Genomic DNA, 19966 nt, shown 5'->3' with positions numbered 1-19966 from the left:
TTTGATCACAACTTTCACCACATTTCTGAACAGCCTCACATGTGCAGCAGAGTTGCATTCTTGCCCTGGCACTATTCTGCTGAGCTATCGACTGGATATTAGGATTTGCTGCTTCACACCTTGGAATCAAGGTTGGCCAAGAAGTGTTCACCAACCAAGACTATGCCAGTGATATTACCTTGCTTGCAGAGAAGTCAGAGAATTTCAGCCACATCCTTCAAGGTCTTTAAGACATTGCCCGCCCTATGGGATTGAACATCTCATGCCAGAAGATCAAGGTCCAGAACCTCAGAGTTGGGCTACCAGAACCCAAGCACAGCTCAAGTGGTTGCAGCAAACTGGACTTTCTTTGAGAAATAGATCTTATCACTCCTCGCATGAAGTCCATGTCTCATTTATGGATGCAAAAATGTCCTCATGCTGAGACAAATTTCAAACCTATATACTTTCTCTATCACTATACTGGTCAAAAACCAGGAGCCTTTTACAAGCAGACTTGGAGTGGTTAGAGACATTCCATACGTGCGGTCAACACCAAATCCTGAGCATACAGCAGTTTGACTTCGAGAGAAATGTAATAATCTTGCAGAGATCTGGCCTTCCTTCAATTGCTCATTATATTCAAAAAGCAGCATTGTAAGCTCTTCAGCCATGCCATAAGGATGGACAAAAATGCCCCAATTCACCATGCTGTAAAGCTCTCCATCAATAGGTAAAGGGGTGCATGCACTGTTCCTATCTGTTGCTGCCCACAGGGCTGCCCCAGAGATTCATGGATTCACAGGGTTGAGCCAGATCTGGGAACTTCACTACACGATGTAGGTCATTGTGGTCACTCTGGCTGGTGCAGTGGTGCTCAGTAGACAATGAATGTTTGATGATGATTCAGAAACATAAATTGCTTACATTTTCCTAAGACAGGTGCCTTCCCTAGTATATACATTAACTGTTTATACAAACTATTAAAGGTAAGGTTTCCAGTAGTGATCACTGATGGCCTAACTGTGCTCCCATTAAAGTTAATGGGAAAACTCCCATTGGTTTCAGTGGGAACAGTTTTATGCCAGCACTGAGGGCTTTTGAAAACCCACCCTAAATTTGTTTAAATGTAAATCTGCAGTTATAGTAACTTTTAGCTTTTCATAGACCTGTCCTCCAGCTCTCCTTGAAAGTGAAAATTATACAAAATACTAGTTCAAGAATATAGGAATTCAATGCAAAATTGCTAGCAAAAACATGTTTTGGAAAGTCACCACTCCTATAAATGACCTGAAAATCCCAGACTTGGGTAGGACCAACAATTATTTCATGAGCAATCCCTTAAAAGAAGAGAAACAAACATCTGAGAAGGAAAGGAAATAAAATAGGGGTAGAAAGAAGAAAATACGTCTTCTTATCCTGCTCTGGATTTCTTTGTACAATGACCTCCTCCTCCCAGCTAACTCAAAGTATAGACACCAGTATAGACTAGAGCTGAATTAACAGTTTCTATACTGTTAATTCGTCCTCTGTAGCTGTGAGGAGGAACCATTATACAAAGGGAACCTTCAAAACTATGATAATACAAATAATAAATATTAAGAAGAAGTTGCGATGACTAACAGTAAATTTCCTTCGAGTCACTGTGCACAGCTGCTGTGCAATGCTATGTGCTATAGGAAACATCTCTGGTTGAATCATGAAAATAAAGAGGCATGTATATATTCTGAAAAGGCCACCATCATTAATCTTAACTACTTTTTGATTCCAATTTACCATTTGAGGTTTTAAAAATAGGATAGGGACATATAACTTCACTGTCATTGCAGTTTGTGATATATTAAAATCCAATCTATGATCACTGTACCCTAAGAATAGAAAGAATGCCACATTGTTAGCAGAGGATAGTATTAATGACTAAAATTTAAAAAGCAACCTATCAGTAGTCATTACATTCCCCACCTGCACTTATGTTCCCAAACAACCAACCCACCCACTTTTTTAAATATAAGAACAACTTAAGATTTCAGTAAGAGTATGTGGAACTTTGATATGCGCAGCTTGTCAGTGGTGGTGGAAAGGAAAAAAATCCTCATCTAAAACACAGACAGCACAATTAATTTTGACTAGCATAACAGATGCCAGTATTCTGAGTGACAAGAGACATACATGTAGAAAGCCTTAGAAACCTCAAACTGTTTGAATTGTTCACCTATTAATTATGGCACAGTCTGGCTTTAGTATTTTTTATGAATGAGTCAGGCCTGAAATATGTCCATTTCCAACCCTACTGTAGGTGTGTTTCCCTTCAGAGACCTAATTTACCAAAACTTTAGGCTGGATGAATGGAAATTGCTTTTTCTAATTTTTTTTAAGGTGACATACAAAAATTATATTACATTGCTAGAATACGAGGATATGTTATGCTTTGCAACTCTGACAGCACTTAATATGACACAATATAACCTAATAATGATTCAGGTTTTTAAAACAAAATTACTGGAGAGAATCAGTTGGAGAATTAAGATCCCCCTTTTTTTTTACATGTAGTAAGCAAGCTGGATTACCCAAAAGAAAAAAATATAAAGTTGTTGGCTAAGATTTTCTGATATTTCAGTATGATAGGTTTATTCTGTTTTATGTCAAGACTTGGAATCTGGACAATATCAAAATAGAGCTGTCAGTTACTAAATACCTAGGATTAAGAATGGACACAAAGTGAGTGGAAATATGAAAGTGATATATACAGTCATTGGATAACTAATTATCAGTTGATCATTTACCCCCAATATGGCTAGAGGAACTCAGTTCCTACTCAAATGCCAGGCTTTCAAAAACCTGGATGAACCTACAAATTCAACCCCACCCCATTTTTGTTTCACTGGAAAATGTTAGCTGGAGAAAGATGACAGGATATTCAGGTTTTGGGTAGACAAAAAAACAGAACAACAAAACACAAGATATGGAGAAATGTTTAGGTCTGGAAGATGGGAACTGTGTAGTGATGAACCCTAAAAAGATGGTAGAGGTAAGGAAAAAGTATTTCCAAAGGCTGTTAAATAAGAAGAGAGAGTTGCGAGTGCAACTCACCGACAACATCACCGACAATTACGGAGAAGCCTCAAATGGTATTGATCTCCATACAGGAGGTAGAAAAAGCACTTAATAAGATGAAGAATGGTAAAGCAGTTGATGAAGATGAGATAACTGGGCAGTTAGAAATACTGGAATAAAGTGGCTTCACAGAGGAATACGCATTTCCTGGGATCCTCATGATACCAGATGATTGGAGAACAGGACTGATTGTCCCTCTTTGAAAGGTTAAGGGGTAGGAGGTAAGGGTTAAGGTGCAAGGAGGAAAATATATGAAAGGACAACATAGCTTTAAGAAGGGAAGGGTACTATACATGCAATATTTGCAGTGAGATAGAAGTTTGAAAGAATGATAAATGGAGAGCATAACACCCTATCACCCAGGGGTGAACACTTTGCACAAAGCGATCACTCTATATCTGACCTATCAGTCCTCATCCTGAAAGGAAACCTGCACATTTTCAAAAGATGAGCCTGGAAGCTTAAATTCATTACTTTGCTAGACACTAAAAATCATGGCGTAAACAGAGACACTGGATTTATGGCTTATTACAACAATCTATAACCCACTAACCCTCTCTTTTTGTGCTTTAACTGCAGTTATTAACAGGCCATTCTACTCTTGAACAGTCCCCTTACAATATGTGCTAACTATTTATGCTAAACAATCTGCTCCACCTTGCATTTTGCTGTGATGTTGGGAGTATCTCTCTAGGATCTGAAGAAGAGCTCTGTGTGACGCAAAAGCTTGTCTCTCAGCAACAGAAGTTGGTCCAATAAAAATATTACGTCACCCACCTTGTCTCGCTAATATCCATGGGCCGACATGGCTACAACTACACTGCACATAACTGCTCTTGAGAAAGCAGGACTTGGTTCTACATGAGCTGGTGTCTGGAATACTGAAATGGATGGGAGGGAGACTGCAAGAAATGGAGATGATGGCGGAGCCATATTGAGGGTCAAGAGCTAAGATGGTAACAATACATGGAATTTTGGAGAGTTTTGAGGTGACTGAGATTGAGACTAGCCAGTGTGCTGAGTCCACTTCTCTTCATCCTACCTATGGAGTTAATTAGTAAGATAACTGAGCCTGTGGAGACAGAGAAAACTGATGTATGTTGATGATCTGCTTGTGACGGAATGCATCCTTGTATCTGCACTATACAACTATTGTACTAATCTTAGTAGAATGTTTGCCTTGTGAGGTATCATTTGAAAACTCATAACTTGCTGGTCAATCTTATCATGGTGAAATATACATAGCAACATTGCATGTGAAGTTATAAACTTCCCCCACATGATGTTAAAAATGTATATTCAAAACTCATGTAGCACCAAACTGGTCAAACAGGCCTGTCCTTAACAAAGGAGTGTGTGTTTGCATTAATTTGTATTTAAGCAGTAAACAGAGTCATCAAGCAGAAAGGGGAGGGAGGAAACAGGAAACCTGCATCTGAGCATACACAGGTGAAAAAATCCAGCAGAGAACGTTCTTCCACACAGATTTTGCATCTCCTGGTCTCCCAGCTCAGCAGCCCCATGTGCCCCACTGTGGCTGTCTTAACCTGGGTCTGTGGGCAGGCTACTGTGATGAACTTCAACTCCTGGGAGAATTCTGCACCTGCACAGAAATTGTTTTTGTCCGCAGAAAATACATTCTGCCCCAGATATGCTGCAGTTCCACCTTTTGCCCACCAGAGGCTGCTGTGGTGCCAGAACAGCTGGCTGTATTCATGCTGCTGGCTGTTCTGATGCCATAGCAGCTTCTGGTGGGCAAAAGACAGAATTGCAGCACTTCTTGGGCAGAATGTATTTTCTGTGGGAAAAAAATGAATTCTGCCTGTGCGCAGTGACACAGAATTCTCCCAGGAGTAATATAGTGAGGAGAATGGCAGGCAACTGGAGGGTAGACAGAGTGTGCATGGAAAAAATTAGAGAAAGATGGACTTGGGACTCTCAGTAATAGATAGGCTGGACAGTGCACATTTGAGGTGGGCTGCATATATGATATGAATCAGAAAAGAATGACAAGCAAAAAAAGCTTGGGGAGAAGATAACAACAAGAAAAGATGTGGAACACTGAGGATATGATAAAAGACTCTGTCAAGAGAAGTTAGAAGAAAAAAGGATTGGAACCCCAAGACCTACAAAGCCTCTATGGACTGGAAGGAATGGTGAAGAATAGTGGGTACTTCCAAACCTGTGTAAATGGGAAAAGGCATCAAGAAGTAAAGTGAGAAAATGTTTACCTAATTCTTTCAGGCCTTAAAGTGTAAGGGCCTGATTCTGCCAGGTGCTGGTCAACTCCAAGATGCTGAGTGCTCTTAATTCCTGTTGATTTCAACACTTTGCAGGACTGAGCCCATAATCCTTATATTTGCAAGTTTATAGTGCAGACAGTTTGGACAGTTTAATTATTTGCAAACAACAGTCACATTGACTAAACATACTGTTAGTCTGATTAAAAAGAAAGAAAATGGCAGCGTAGTATATTTGTGAACAAAAATGTTCATGGTAGATTTATGTGATTATACTTCAAAATGTTTATACTGAACTAGTATTTATTATATTTATTTAGCCATTCAACGATAAAAGAACCTTATTGTTTTTGATAATTGTTCCACAAACTTACATGAAATTCACACAGCCTGTTCCTGCAGGTGGAGCAATCCAAACAAAACTGAGATTTGTCGTTGGTAGATGACTCACATGAGATGCAACCACACTGCACATAAACTGATTTCCAAACTGACGATCAGACATAATTCCTAAGAGAAAGACAGAAAGGTATGATAAAAAACAGTATATTTCAATGACTCATTGCAATGTTTTAATAGTGTTATGTAATGTATCTACATCAACATCAACATTTTGCTTTCGTGAATCGATGTTGGTTCATTATCTTCACAGATTTGAACAAATTAAGGATCTGGCCCATAATCTTTAAAAGAATGCAAAAAACTCTATCATACAGCAACCTTTTTTCTACTCAGACCCCTTTTGTTGTTGCTTACAAATTAGTGCACAGTTCCATTATTTTTAACACCTTTGGGCTTGCTATCTGAAGTAACTGGAATTGTTCCCTGAAACTAAAGGCATTCTTATTCAATTGAATTACTACATCTTTAATCTTTTATACATGGTACATTAAACAGTAAATGTTTAAACTGTCCTTTATAATGTAGTTATCAAAAGTAAATATCTTGTTTCTCAGTACTTGCTTCAAATATTGACCCTTCAACTCAGAAAAAGTCACATTGACTAAGCAAATTGTGAGTCTGATTAAAAAGGAAAGCAAATGGCAGCAGTACATTCATGTATAAAAATGTTCATGTTAGATATTCTGTGATTATACTTCAAAATGTTTATACTGAGCTAGTATTTATTCTCAGTTCTATTTATTTCAGTTCTCATAAGAATCAATATCACTGGCTCTAGGCTTCTTTGATAAATGTTTTGAAGTACAATTCTTATTAAATGCTACTCTAGCAATTATGCTTAACCTCTTACACACCTAACCAACAATGACCAAGCATAGAAAATAAACAAAAATCCCCCTTGCTATTCTCCTGAGAATTCTAGATCTTCCTCAAAAGCGAACAGATGACCTTTGCAACATACCCTACTGATTCCAGCTATGTGGGACCAGAGATGGAGTGATTTTTAAAGTGGGAGACCTTCGTGAAGAATACTCAGCAACATCCTCTCTATTAAACCAAGTATCAGAGGGGTAGCTGTGTTAGTCTGTATCCACAAAAATAATGAGGAGTCCGGTGGCTCCTTAAAAACTAACAGATTTATTTGAGCATAAGCTTTCGTGGGTAAAAAACCCACTTCTTCAGATCCATGCATCAGAAGAAGTGGATTTTTTACCCACGAAAGCTTATGTCCAAATAAATCTATTAGCCTTTAAGGAGCCACCGGACTCCTCGTTGTTTTTATTAAACCAAGGGAGCTCCAGCTTGACTATCCTCAGAGATTGCAACTGCTGTTCGGAGAGAAAAGTGGTCTCTCAAGTAAATCATTTAGGGCTTTCTAGATCAAAACCAACACCTTAAAATCCACTCAGGAGGCAACAGGCAGCTTGTGCTGATCATGGACAATGACTCAGGGTGAGATACACAGCTTAATAAGTGGGCTGACAAATTCTGTACCAGCTTCAAATTCTAGATAAATTCAAGGAATAAACCTGTGAATAGTAATCTAGAGGTGACACTAAGGCATGGATGATCATAGTTAAGTGTATAGCCGTAACAAATAACCACAACCTTCTACCCAGAAACAGATGGTGGTGGGTGAAGGGGGTGGGGGGAGAGAGAGGGAAATACCTTTTAGGCCATTATTGCAACATCTAAAAGCCACAGGGAATTGACCAAGCTCCCAGATTGTGAATTTGAGTATTAAATACTCAACACACACACCCTCAATCATAGAGGCACAGATTATCCTTGACATATCATAGATTTGCAGATTTAAGGCCAGAAGGCATCATTATAATCATCCAATCTACCCATAAGTGGCACAGAATTTCACCCAGTAAATCCTAATCAGCCCTATAACTTCTGATTGAACTAGAGCATATTTTTTAGAAAGAGACATCCAATATTGATTTCAAATGATGGAAAATCCACATACATAAATTATTCTATTGGTTAATTATCCTCACTGTTGAAAATGTGTGCCTTATTTCCAACCTGAACATCTATAGCTTCAGACTCCAGCCACTGGATTTTGTTGTGCCTTTGTCTTCTAGGTTAAAGAGCTCTCTAACCAGAGCTGGATGACATTTTTGAACCAAAACTTTTTCACCAAAAAATGAAGATTTAATGACATCAGAACATTTTACAAATTCGTGTCAGTGTCACTGAATTATTTCAGTTTAAAACCCCCCCTACAAACTGCCCTTCAAATAAAAATTCTAACAAAACCAAAAATGTTTCATTTAGACATTTTCAAAATAAAACATTTTTGTCTATTTGAAAAGGCTTTTTATTTTGAAATTTTGTTTACATTTTATTTTTTTAAATCCAAAAAAATATAAACATTTAAATATAAATGAAAGTTTTCATTTTGGTTTGAAGAAAATATTTAAAATTTTTTTACTTTTCAATTCACTAAAAATTTTGAAAAATCTGGTTTTGGGTTGACTCAAAAAGATTTTTATTTTTATTTTTTAGAACTGCCAGCAAACCAAAAAATCTATTGTTCAACCAGCTCTACCCTCACCTATCAGAAATCTTCTCCCCATATAGGTACTTTATATACCATCAGGTCACCTGTTACAGAAACTAAATAAATGAACTTCTTTAGTCTTTCACTGAACAAAAGATTTTCCAAACCTCAAATTATTATTGTAGCTCTTTTCTAAGCCCTTTCCAATTTGTCAACATCCTTTTAGAGTATTGACACCAGAACTGGACATGGTATTCCAATATGGATCTTACTAATGCTGTATACAGTGATAATAGCACCTCCCTATCACCATCCCTTCTTATACACACAAGGACCATATTAGTTTTTAGCCACTACACGGCACTGGCAGCTCACATCCAGTTGGTTTACCCACAATGACCCCTAAGTCTCTTTCAGAGTTATTGCTTTCCAAAATACAGTCTCCCATTCTGTAAGTGTGACATACCGGTAATTTCTTTGTTCCTATAAGTAAGATCTTGCATTTGGCTATATTAAAGTGCATCTTGTTCAAGTGAGCTCAGCTTACCAAATGACCAAGATTGTACTGTAGGACTGACCTGTCTTTATCATTATTTGTCACTCCACCACTTGTTGTGTTATCTGCAAATTTTACCAGCAAAATTTTTCTTCCAGATCATTGCTAAATACATTTAACAGATCTCTGAGATCCCACTAGAAAAATCTCCATTGGATAATTGCCCATTTACAATTATTTTTGAGATCTAACTTGGCTTTAATTCATTTCCAATCATCTTCATTAAATGGTATGAAGAATGGGGCTTGCTGCAGAATTCTAGCACTTTTGCGCACGCGCACGCAAACACACACACACACACACACAACATGCACACTTTGACCCCTGAGCAATTTTCTCAATTTTTTTTAAAAAGTGCTAATTACGCTTTTTTATAGAAAGGCTTTATGGTTTTATCCACTTTTGGAGGAGTCTTGTGCTTCCCCCCCCCCACTTAACCTCCTCCCAATCCTTTCCTGTTTACATTAAATCTCTCTCACCATACTGACCTTGATAAAAGCATCTTTTAAAACAAAGGTTTCTTTGAAATCTTTATCTTTGTTATCTTTGGACTTCTTTCCCAGTAATTTAAAGTTGGAGAGGTGCCAATTATGTCATCGCAGTTTCCTAACCCTCCTTATCCTCCAAGGCTATGTCTATACTACTGGTACTACAGTGGTACACCTGTAGTGCTGCCAACCAATAAAAGGGGTTTTTCTGTTGCTGTAGTAAATCCACCCCTCAAGTGATGGTAGCTAGGTTGACAGAAGAAGTCTTCTGTCAACCTCGCAATGTCTATACCAAGGCTTAGGATGGCTTAAGTACGTCACTCGGGGGTGTGAATTTTGGGGCACTGATCTCACGAATTGGGAGGAGCTGGCTGGCAATAGACTGCAATGGCATCACATCATACATGAAGCCTCAGTCCATTTTAAAGGGAATTGCCTTGCTCTAAAGGCTGAGAAACGGCAGAGGAGGAAGGAATGCATACAACATCCCAGCCAGCATTGTGCTTTCTCCAAGTAACCACCTGTCATATATGTAGAAGAACCTATAGAGCACGGATTGTGCTCAGCCATCTTAAATCTCACCAATGAACTTTTCCCCTCTGGCAGACATCATCCTTCTATCGAGGGTTAGCCAACGATGAATTTTTCATACCCCTGAGAGACGTAGCTAAGTCAACCAAAGTTTTAGATGTAGACCCAACCTTAGTGGACAGTCTTAGAGCCTAGATGTTAAGCTGTGAGAGACATTTTCCCTGACTACATAGCCGCTTCAAAGAAAGTCTGGTTGGCAGACCAGAAAGTCTCTCATTCTTTCGAACAATTACACTACTGATGAGATAGCCAGGCTGTTATAGCTTTCTGCATATGCTTGCTCTTACACATTTGTGGTTAAATTTCATTAAAAGCACTTGGCCCTTGTGTGGAATTTTTCCTTTCTTCTCCATATATGTATTTAATATGTGAATCTGAAATCAATCGCCAGAGTAATTCAATTTTTAATTAAAACAAGATCTGTGCCACAAAAGAAGTATTTTTTTCCATTGGCAGTAGGCTTAACTCAATTCCAACTTCAGCCACTGGACCCAGTTTGAATCTGTACTGGAAGAGTGCTACAGGTCCACTGAGAGGGCAACATCCCCTAGGGGTGGCTGTGTTGTGCACATACAACTACTTGCCTCCAGCCCAGGTGTGGGAGTCCATGTCTCTGACCCATTCCCACACGCTTTGATTCAACTCCTGTTCTCATGAAGTCCCTGTTAAAAATTCCCACTAACTTCAGTGGTGCAGTATTGCGCCCTTAGAGTTGGCGCTAGGGAGGTGGTAGCACACATGCACAGCGATCCTGCACAGTTGGAAGTGGAACCGCTCTCCACTGGCTGACTGGCAGTAAGCTATAGACCACTGGTTCTCAAACTTTTGTATTGGTGACCCCTTTCACACAGCAAACCTATGAGTGCGACTCCACTTAGAAATTAAAAACATTTTTTTATATTTAACACTATTATACATGCTGGAGGCAAAGGTGGGTTTGGGCATGGAGGCTGACAGCTCATGACCCCCCTATATAACAAACTTGCAACTCCCGAGGGGGATCACAAAACCCAGTTTGAGACCCCCCTGCTATAGACTTTAAATGGCTCAATCAAAAGAGTAATAGCACTCAGAGTGGAGACGGACAGAAACCCCACTCCCTTTGAAAGCCAATCAGAAAGTGGGAGAGGACGAAGATCTACCTCCGCACATCCTTCAGCAAGTTGGGGAGGAACAGCAGTTTGCAGAACCTGCTCCTGTCCCTTCTTTCCTTCTGTAGCCACTACTTGAGGGTTACTGATGTCCCTGGGCTTTAGGCACTTGACCGTCAGAAAAAGCATATAATACACCAAGCACACACAACATCCTCAGAGTTTATTTTTATGCTTTTTAAAAGGAAGCACTTTGCAGTGACTTGGAAAAATTCTTAACAATGAAAAAGCAACTCATTCAATTTTTTCACAGAACATTTTTATTCATTCTTTAGCGTTTCTACTACTTTCTATAAATCTCCAATTCTGTTTACTTACAGTATCTATACTCCCTGGGATTAACTCCATTAGGGAGATCAGAACATTAAAAAAAAACCAGTATGTTGTGACTTTAGCAAAATATAAACCACCTTCCTTAAATGTCTTACTGCAGTTTAACAACAAATCACCGTGGTGAAAATAATGAGCATGGGGGTAGAAAGGATTGGAAAAAATATTTTAAAAATTCATGAAAATAAAGGCACAGTGAATATTTCCCACTTGCCTCCAATGTTTTTGTGTTCCTCTCCTATGAAAAGCAACAGCATTTCACCTCCTGATGGGAAACCCTCTTCTCAAACAGAATGCTGGCTCAGTGGGTGAAAATAAACAAGCACAAATATAAAGGAGGCTTCCACTGCAAACAATAAATTAGAAATAAAAATAACTAATTATACAACAGTTCTCAAAAAAACACTGAATGGCTGTATGCATCCCACAAACAACTTCTGACACAGAACAGTCCTTATTTTAAGGGGTTTGGCTCTGATCCAAAGCACTGAGTATTCACCATATTCTCAGCATGTCCTATTGGCCAGATAGATGTATCTGAGATGCAAAAATCCGTCCATCCAAAAAAAATTATCAAAGAAGATAAAAGCCATCAGATAATATTTGAAGATCTGTATGTCCATCTGTATAAATCTGTTTGCCGTGTTATAGCTGTGTTGGTCCCAGGATATGAGAGAGACAAAGTGAATGAGGACCAACTTCTGGTGGTGGAAGAGACAAGCTTCCAAGCTTCACAGAGTTCTTCTTCGGGTCACCTCACCCACCTTGTATAAATTTGTACAGCCAGAATTGTAAATAACAATTGTAAATTGGGAAACTAGTTTATCAAAGGTTTCAGAGGGGTAGTCATGTTAGTCTGTATCAGGAAAAACAATGAGGAGTCCTTGTGGCACCTGAGAGACTCACAAATTTATTTGGGCATAAGCTTTCATGGGCTAAAACCCACTTCATCAGATGCACTTTTGTAGTGCTAATGAGTTCAATGTAATCATTGTCTGCATATCTATTCAAGGGACACCATCATAAGACCTAACCACATCAGCCACACCATCAGGGGCTCGTTCACCTTTACATCTACCAATGTGATATATGCCATCATGTGCCAGCAATGCCCTTCTGCCATGTACATTGGTCAAACCGGACAATCTCTACGCAAAAGAATAAATGGACACAAATCTGACATCAAGAATTATAACATTCAAAAACCAGTAGGAGAACACTTCCATCTCCCTGGACACTCAATAACAGACTTAAAAGTGGCAATTCTTCAACAAAAAACATCAAAAACAGACTCCAATGAGAGAAACTGCAGAACTGGAATTAATTTGCAAACTGGACACCATCAAATTGGGCCTGAATAAAGACTGGGAATGGATGGGTCACTACAAAAACTAACTTTTCCCTCTGCTGATACTCAGACCTTCTTGTCAACTGTTTGAAATGGGCCACCTTGATTACATTGAACATCATTAGCACTACAAAAGTGATTTTTCCTCCCTTCTTGTCAGCTGTTGAGAACAGCCCACTTTCACCTTGAATTGAATTGAATTGGCTTGTTAGCACTGACCCCCCACTTGGTAAGGCAACTCCCATCTTTTCATATGCTGTGTATTTATACCTCTCTACTGTATTTTCCACTCCATGCATCTGATGAAGTGAGTTTTAGCCCCCGAAAGCTTATGCCCAAATAAATTTGTTAGTTTCTAAGGTGCCACAAGGACTCCTCATTGTTGTTGTTTTCAGTTTATCAAAGAATGTTCAAAGGTTTGTGGCAGTTGTGCATTCACAGCTCTAAGACACATATTGCTTCCATGAAAGTCATTAGCATCTCTCTGAACTCCCTTTCTCTTCTGCGTTACAGTGTGTGCTCATGTATGTTGTGGATTTTCATACACTATCACAATCCAGTTCCCCTCTCCCCACTCTAGATTTATCTGAGTTTTGTTTAGCTTCAAAATATAATAGGACAAATCCCAGCAGTGTTTAGCACTTGCCACTGCCATTGACATCAGTAAGAGCTGCAGGTGCTCGACCCCTGTAACCCCAACAGCTGTTTTTTCTGTATAAATTTCCCTCATTTTAAAAATTATTTATGTTGTGCTAACTGTATGCTTGGCCCTGTACAATGCACAAAAATACAGCAACTGCATAAAAGAGTTGGTATCCTAAAAGGCAGACACATAGAAGAGAGATGCAATACTAGGAAATCCAGAGATGGAGATAATTTAGCAGGTAGAAGACTTTTTTAAAAAGTCATATGAAAAGAAGTTCCTTTGACTTTTTTTATCAGGAGTTTTCTCTTCTTTGTAATCCAAACCCTTATGAGGATTTAAGAAGCTGATATATTATGCCTGACTTTTACATATGTTCATGGGGGAGTGGGGGGAGAGGAGGAGGAAGGAGCAGGATGCAAAGACTCCTCTCCCTACTTCGATGGTTCACATAAGGGCCAACCATAACTGCAGTCCCTGCGTTCCTCCCTATGCACCAGGGGCATATAGTATTACAACAGGCCAAAATGTGCATTTTTCAGCATACAGGAAATTTCAGGTTTTTGACATTTTGGTTTGTTCCATAGTGGAACGAAACCAAATTTTACAAAATTTCTCAGTGAATCCAAAATTTTGTTTTGGAAATGCTGAAACAGGATGTTTCTGAAACAAAATGTGAAACTGACATTCCAGTCAGTCTCACTGAGCTGCTAATACGGCTCCCAGGGCCTGTAGCTTCAAGGCAGCCCTTCCATCCAGACTGTCCCAAGGCTGAGAACCCCAGGACTTCCAAACTCCTGGACCAGCTAGCTCCCTGAGCTTCTCTCCTGAGCAGGCAAGCCTGGGAGCTAGCCGACCTGAGAGTCTGGAAGCTGTGGGGTACCTGGTCCCAGGACAGTCAGTCTGAAGGGGTCGCCTGGAACCGCAGACCTTTGTAAGCCAGTCCCAGGACTTCCAGGCTCCATCATGACAAGGAGAGTATGAATCCAGCAGGTAGTCCTGGGGCTGGCTTGGCCCCTGCCATGGAGCAGGTAACCTAGCAGCCCACAAAGCCCCGGTTTCAGTCAGGGCTCCACAGACTGGCAGGCTCTGTGCCACAGGACTGGAAGCTTTACTGCAGTGGCATAAAAAGGCCCCTAAGGGCCCTAGTACAATAGGTTGGGGTCCTCCCCCATCCAGCCTCCTTATCCTCCACTCCCCAGGGCTGGGGACCTGCACGCAATTTTCCCTGGCAACCTTCTTTGGGAGCCACTCAGCTCAACCACAGTGGCATCCAGACACCCCCTATCTGCCTGGCTTCACACACTTTGTACCCCCGACCCGGCCTCACTGCCCAGCCCCCAGCATCCATCACAAACCCCAGTGTACCTCCTTCCCACACCTTTCTGGATGAGCTCCTCACTGTTGAAGCAGTGGCTGCAGGGCAAGTGGCGGTGGTGGTGGCCAGGACAGGGGCCAACAGCAATCTGGCCAGCAGAGCACACAGGGCCCAAAGCACCAGCAGTGGCCAGGAGCAGCGCCCAGTGATTGTTTTGCCAAAGTGAATGTTTTGCCAAAACATTTAGCTCCAACAATTTGCCATTTTCCGATATAACTTGGTGAACATTTTCAACCTGCTCTTTATAGCATTCTAATAGCAACAGGAAAGGGAAGGCAGGAAGTGGGGGCATGGATCCTTATCTCTTGAGTGACCCACATGGAGAAGGATGCTGCACTCTATAAAGGAGAATAGCCCTTGTGTCCTGAGGAGTTTGGGGAGTCCCTAAAGAACACTAATGAGCCCACAGAGATTCGCATGCACTCCTACCATAATTTACAAACTATAGGAAAGTCTTTGTATTAGTCATGAGTCATATGTGTCAACTACATAACGTTGATCAATTGGAAATAAAGTTCTAAAAAGCAAATTTTTTAAAAAATATTTCTTTTGTGCACCTAGATTCATGGCATACTCCCCAAACATTTTGAAGATTAAATCAAAATTCTAATTGCATTTCATATGCTACACCAGGTAGCAGAAAGCTTAGAACTTGGTTTTTATTTAAACCAAATATGACAATGAATGAAAAGGTTAATATTAGAATGTAAAATGAAAAACCCTAGGTGTTCCTGTTACTTCTGAGCTGGGAACTTTGGGCATCAGGTATATGTGTTCCTTCTCAATGACATATTTCGGAGTGACAGCCAAAGGCACAAAAATGAAAAATTCTATAAAATATCAAAAAATGATGCTGTACATGTCTTGCTCTTCAAAATCTCTCCTAGTTCTTTTGGAAATTATTTATTGAAAGTCAGACACTGTAGATTTGTACATACAAAGTGCATAGAAACAGTATTTATTGCAAAATATGTCTTTTCATTGAATATGATCTCTGTTTATCTATGATGGAAGAAGTAATGTTTTATTTCCAGTTTATTACTGCAATTGAAGAATATTTCAGCCTATTACCTTAGATCATTATCAACCATTTTTCATGATTCAGAAACCTTTGCTTTATAATTCTGTAAAGCAGTAGGAAGGAAATTAAAATCCTTCCTGAGTAATTTTTTGTTACATAAATATGCATTTTAAAAAAGAATGCAAGAATTCTGTGTTAATAAGGTTCTCACTAAATGGGCTGATGTATGTAAGGAAACATTTAGTTGCCTCTTTAAAAAAACTATTAAACTATTAAAACTATTAAACTATTAAAAACTATTTTTTTTAAAAAAACCACATCCAAATACACAGTAAGGGCCTCCTTCTGCAATCCTTACTCATGTGAGTACTCTCATTAAAATAAATGGAACTACTCACTTAAGTGCTACTGAGAGTGAATAAAGGATCCGGCCCTAAGTGAACTGAACCCTCAAAACTAAAATAAATTGCTGCTGATTGATTTTTTTCTGGATGGTTACATGCTGCTTCATGGGAAAAACACATATCTAGTTTGATAGAATGTAACAGACTTCTAAAGCACTTCCTGGCTCTTGCAATCAGCTAAGGGTCAGCATGATTTTATAAATTATTAAATATTATGAAAAAAAGAATAGACTAGCAATTCTGGCAGATGCAATCTTCTACCCATCAATATACAAGTTTTACAGTGAAGCCCTGGGATTATTTTACTGTTATTATTACTCCTCCTCCTATTACTTATTAAACAATAAAGCCTTTCAGTGCTCGTGGTGATGTGGAAAATATTGCCCATAAGCTAATATGAACTTTATGAAAGAGGTGAAAAAGTGGACAACAGTTTAATTGACTCTGTAAGTAACACCTTTAACTATTCTGGTATCCAGAAACAAACCAGGACCTAGACAGAGTCACTGAATCCACTGTAGGTGGACCATTACATCTGTGTGAATCAGGTTGCAGGACTTTTAATATCTACTTTATAATCTTTTATTTGATATAAAATTATAAACATTATCTTAATATACATAAAAACAATAATTTATTACGAGTTCAACTCCCGATCCATTACATGATTTGGTATTCAGACATGAACTAGAATGGGCCTGATTGTGAATACACTTACAAATGTAGTGCTTTATGACCATGCACACAGACTACAGTAGTAAGCAATTTGCTTGGAAGGGTTTGCAAGAATGAGTCCATAATATACAGATTTAACAAATTTATTCTGAAACATTGAAAATTCTGCTTAATCTCTTTTTTAATCTCCTACTTTTAAAGGACTGTTAAAAACTTACTCAGAGGCCTATTGTTAGAATCTGCTTGGGGGTACATTTTCATTTCACAGATTTATGAATAGAAGACCCAATAAACTAAACAGAAGTTACACATTTAGAAATTCCAGTGCACAGGGAGGTGAATATACCCTCTACTCTGCATAATTCCCCAAAACACTGAATGAGATCCCTTGTGTAATTTGTGATGTCTGTGTGAGCTGAAGGACGGGGTTGTGGGGATGCTGATACACAATATACTGGCAGTTTAAGGGTGTTCACTGTCACTGAGGTGAGAGAATGATTTACAGCTGATGTGTAAGTGCTCCTCAGAGAACAATATGATATAAAATGCTCTAAGACAAATGGATTTAACAACAGTAAACAGGAACCAGGAGTTAATATAAATAGAAAATGTTAATAAGCTACCTTACTACTGAAGTCATAAAAGAGAAAATTCACTTTTCAAAGACTTCCACAGGCCCCTTCACCACAGTTGCCAACTTTCACGTGGTAAATAAGCACCTCGACTGTCACAATAAGCCAAAAATCAAGCTAATCCCATTTCAAAACAAGGCCAAAACAAGCCAAGTCCTAAGAACCCCAACACTTTATATGACTACATCCCTCCGGCGTGTAGTCTGGGACTGTGGTGGGCCCGCTGTACATCCCTGACTATCTCCCCACCTTGCCCCTGGTTGCCCCCCCTTACCCCTGCTTGCTGGGACCTGATTAAAAAAAAAGCAACAAGCTACAACAAGCAACAATCTACAAGCCAAAAACTACCCAACAAGCAATTTACAAGCCAATTAAGCCAAAAACAAGCCCAATTTCTGCGGTTTTTTCATGGGTTTGGCATATCTGCCCTTCACCCACTTTCTATTTTTAAATGCATCCATACTCATTTTAGCATACCAGCTTTCTAATGCTGTCTTTTACTATATCTTTTGCTTATAAAAATCTGGTAGACGGACACCTTCATTCTGCACTGCTGACTTCACAGGTCTGACTTAGTGGGGTATTCTCTCTTGGAGAAATGGCTATTTTATATCTCTGGTTTATATTAATTTCTCCATTTATATAATAATGGTAACTGGCTCCTAAACCCTTCATCAGTGTAAACAGCTTTTGTGCAATTTTCTCAAAACTTTGCATTAGCCTAAATCTTTTCATTTTTTAAGTTTTAAAGCTTCTCCTAGAAGCTCAAATATCAGACATACTATTTGGTAGTCTTTGTGTCCATGACAAGTTTGACAAATTTCAGAGTAGCAGCCGTGTTAGTCTGTATTCGCAAAAAGAAAAGGAGTACTTGTGGCACCTTAGAGATTAACAAATTTATTAGAGCATACGCTTTCGTGAGCTACAGCTCACTTCATCGGATGCATGACAAAGAACCTCTATACTGTCAGAGGCACCAGCCCCTAGTAGGTTCATTCTCAGTAGCAAGTATAGCCAGATTCTGCTGCTTCTTACATTAGTGTAAATCCAAGTAACTCAATTCAAAGCAGTGTATTTACCCTGAATTTATCTTAAACAAAGTGAGATTAGGCCCCAGCTCATAGTCTTGGCTAACATTATCATACTGACCCACACCAGTTAAGCATGGGAATGATGTAACCAAACCTTTCAGTACATTGACAGTAAGTAACCCCAAATAAACTTCTGCTTTGCTGTAAACAGAGAATCTCTGGAAATCTTGTTTCCTCAATGAGGATAAACATGACTAACCTTTTCACATGGCAAGTATTCTTAAACCCTACAATCATCCTGATTTGAGCTACAGCAATAATATCCTACAAAAAGATGATCACAACTTAACCCAGTATTCTAGTTGTGCTTTACCCTAGTGTTGTGTAGAGAGTAGCTATCACTTATTTGGTTGTATTTTGTTTGTTGATATAGCCCATTATTCTGTTTGCCCTTTATGTAGCCTTGTTTGACTAATTGGGATGATGGCTCAGAGGTTTTACCTATAAAAGCCTAAGTCTTTTTTAAATGTATTTTAAATGAATATAATAGTTACTGGCAACAGTTTCCCCTGGTAACATCTCTATTTTGGTCCTTTGCCCACAGACACATTTTGTATTTGCCAACATTACCATTACTGGTTCAACAATCTAAGAGGGGACTGTGATCTTTTATGAGCTTGCATTGTTCTTTATTATAATTCTAAATTTAATATAATCCGCTAACTTTGATGTTTTGATATTCTCATCCAAATGAATTATGTACAGTATAACAGCAAGGTCCTAAAACCAATCCCTGAGATACCCCACTGGCAACCTCTTTCCAGCTAGAGAATTTATCATTTACAGCCACTCCTTGTTTCTTGTTTTGGAGCTAGTTTTCGGTTCAATAAGTTACTTTATCCTTATTCCATGATTCCTTATCACAACCAGTCTGAAAGTCAACTTGAAAATATGTACTCTATTTAATACCCAGAGCAGGTCCCTCACCTACTAACACAATAATATCTTCAAAGAACTTTAGAAAGTTACCAAGATAAACTTCTCTCTTTTAATTACATCAATGCTGACAGCTGAAAATATTCATTTTGAGACTGATCCTACAAGTCTTATTTATGTGAGTAAACTTTAGTCACAGAAGTAGCCCCATTGAAGATAATATATCCACTCACATGAGTAAAGATTACTAATATTTGAGATCTACAGGTGAAACAAGCTGTATAAGAAATAGTTATTATTATAAATGTTAAGTATTTGCTGGATCAGGACTATTAATAGCAGTAAATGAATTCTGGTTTTGTCTAACTTATCCTCTGAACCTTCAAATATGTTATAGATACATCAAGGTTAGTTCACCACGTCTATAAGATTATTCTCAGAGACAAAGGATTTAGCATGATATAGCATAAGGCATACTGAAAAGGAGGAGTTTACACAGTAGTTCACATCGATTCAGTTGAAAGATGGACACTGG

General features: G+C 38.9%; 1 protein-coding gene across 2 annotated transcripts in view; it reads right to left on the bottom strand.

Annotated features, from left to right (window-relative positions):
• Nucleotides 1–19966, bottom strand: part of RELN (reelin) — a 455243-nt gene that overhangs the window by 326330 nt on the left and 108947 nt on the right. For both annotated transcript variants that reach the window (XM_038377914.2, XM_038377905.2), the window contains exon 3: nt 5708–5843. In XM_038377914.2, the coding sequence (XP_038233842.1) occupies nt 5708–5843 (136 nt within the window). The remainder of the gene's footprint in view (nt 1–5707; nt 5844–19966) is intronic.

The sequence above is a fragment of the Dermochelys coriacea genome, chromosome 1, assembly GCF_009764565.3.
Source record: "Dermochelys coriacea isolate rDerCor1 chromosome 1, rDerCor1.pri.v4, whole genome shotgun sequence".
Lineage (NCBI taxonomy): Eukaryota > Metazoa > Chordata > Testudines > Dermochelyidae > Dermochelys > Dermochelys coriacea.
This window is presented reverse-complemented; position numbering and strand designations above follow the sequence as displayed.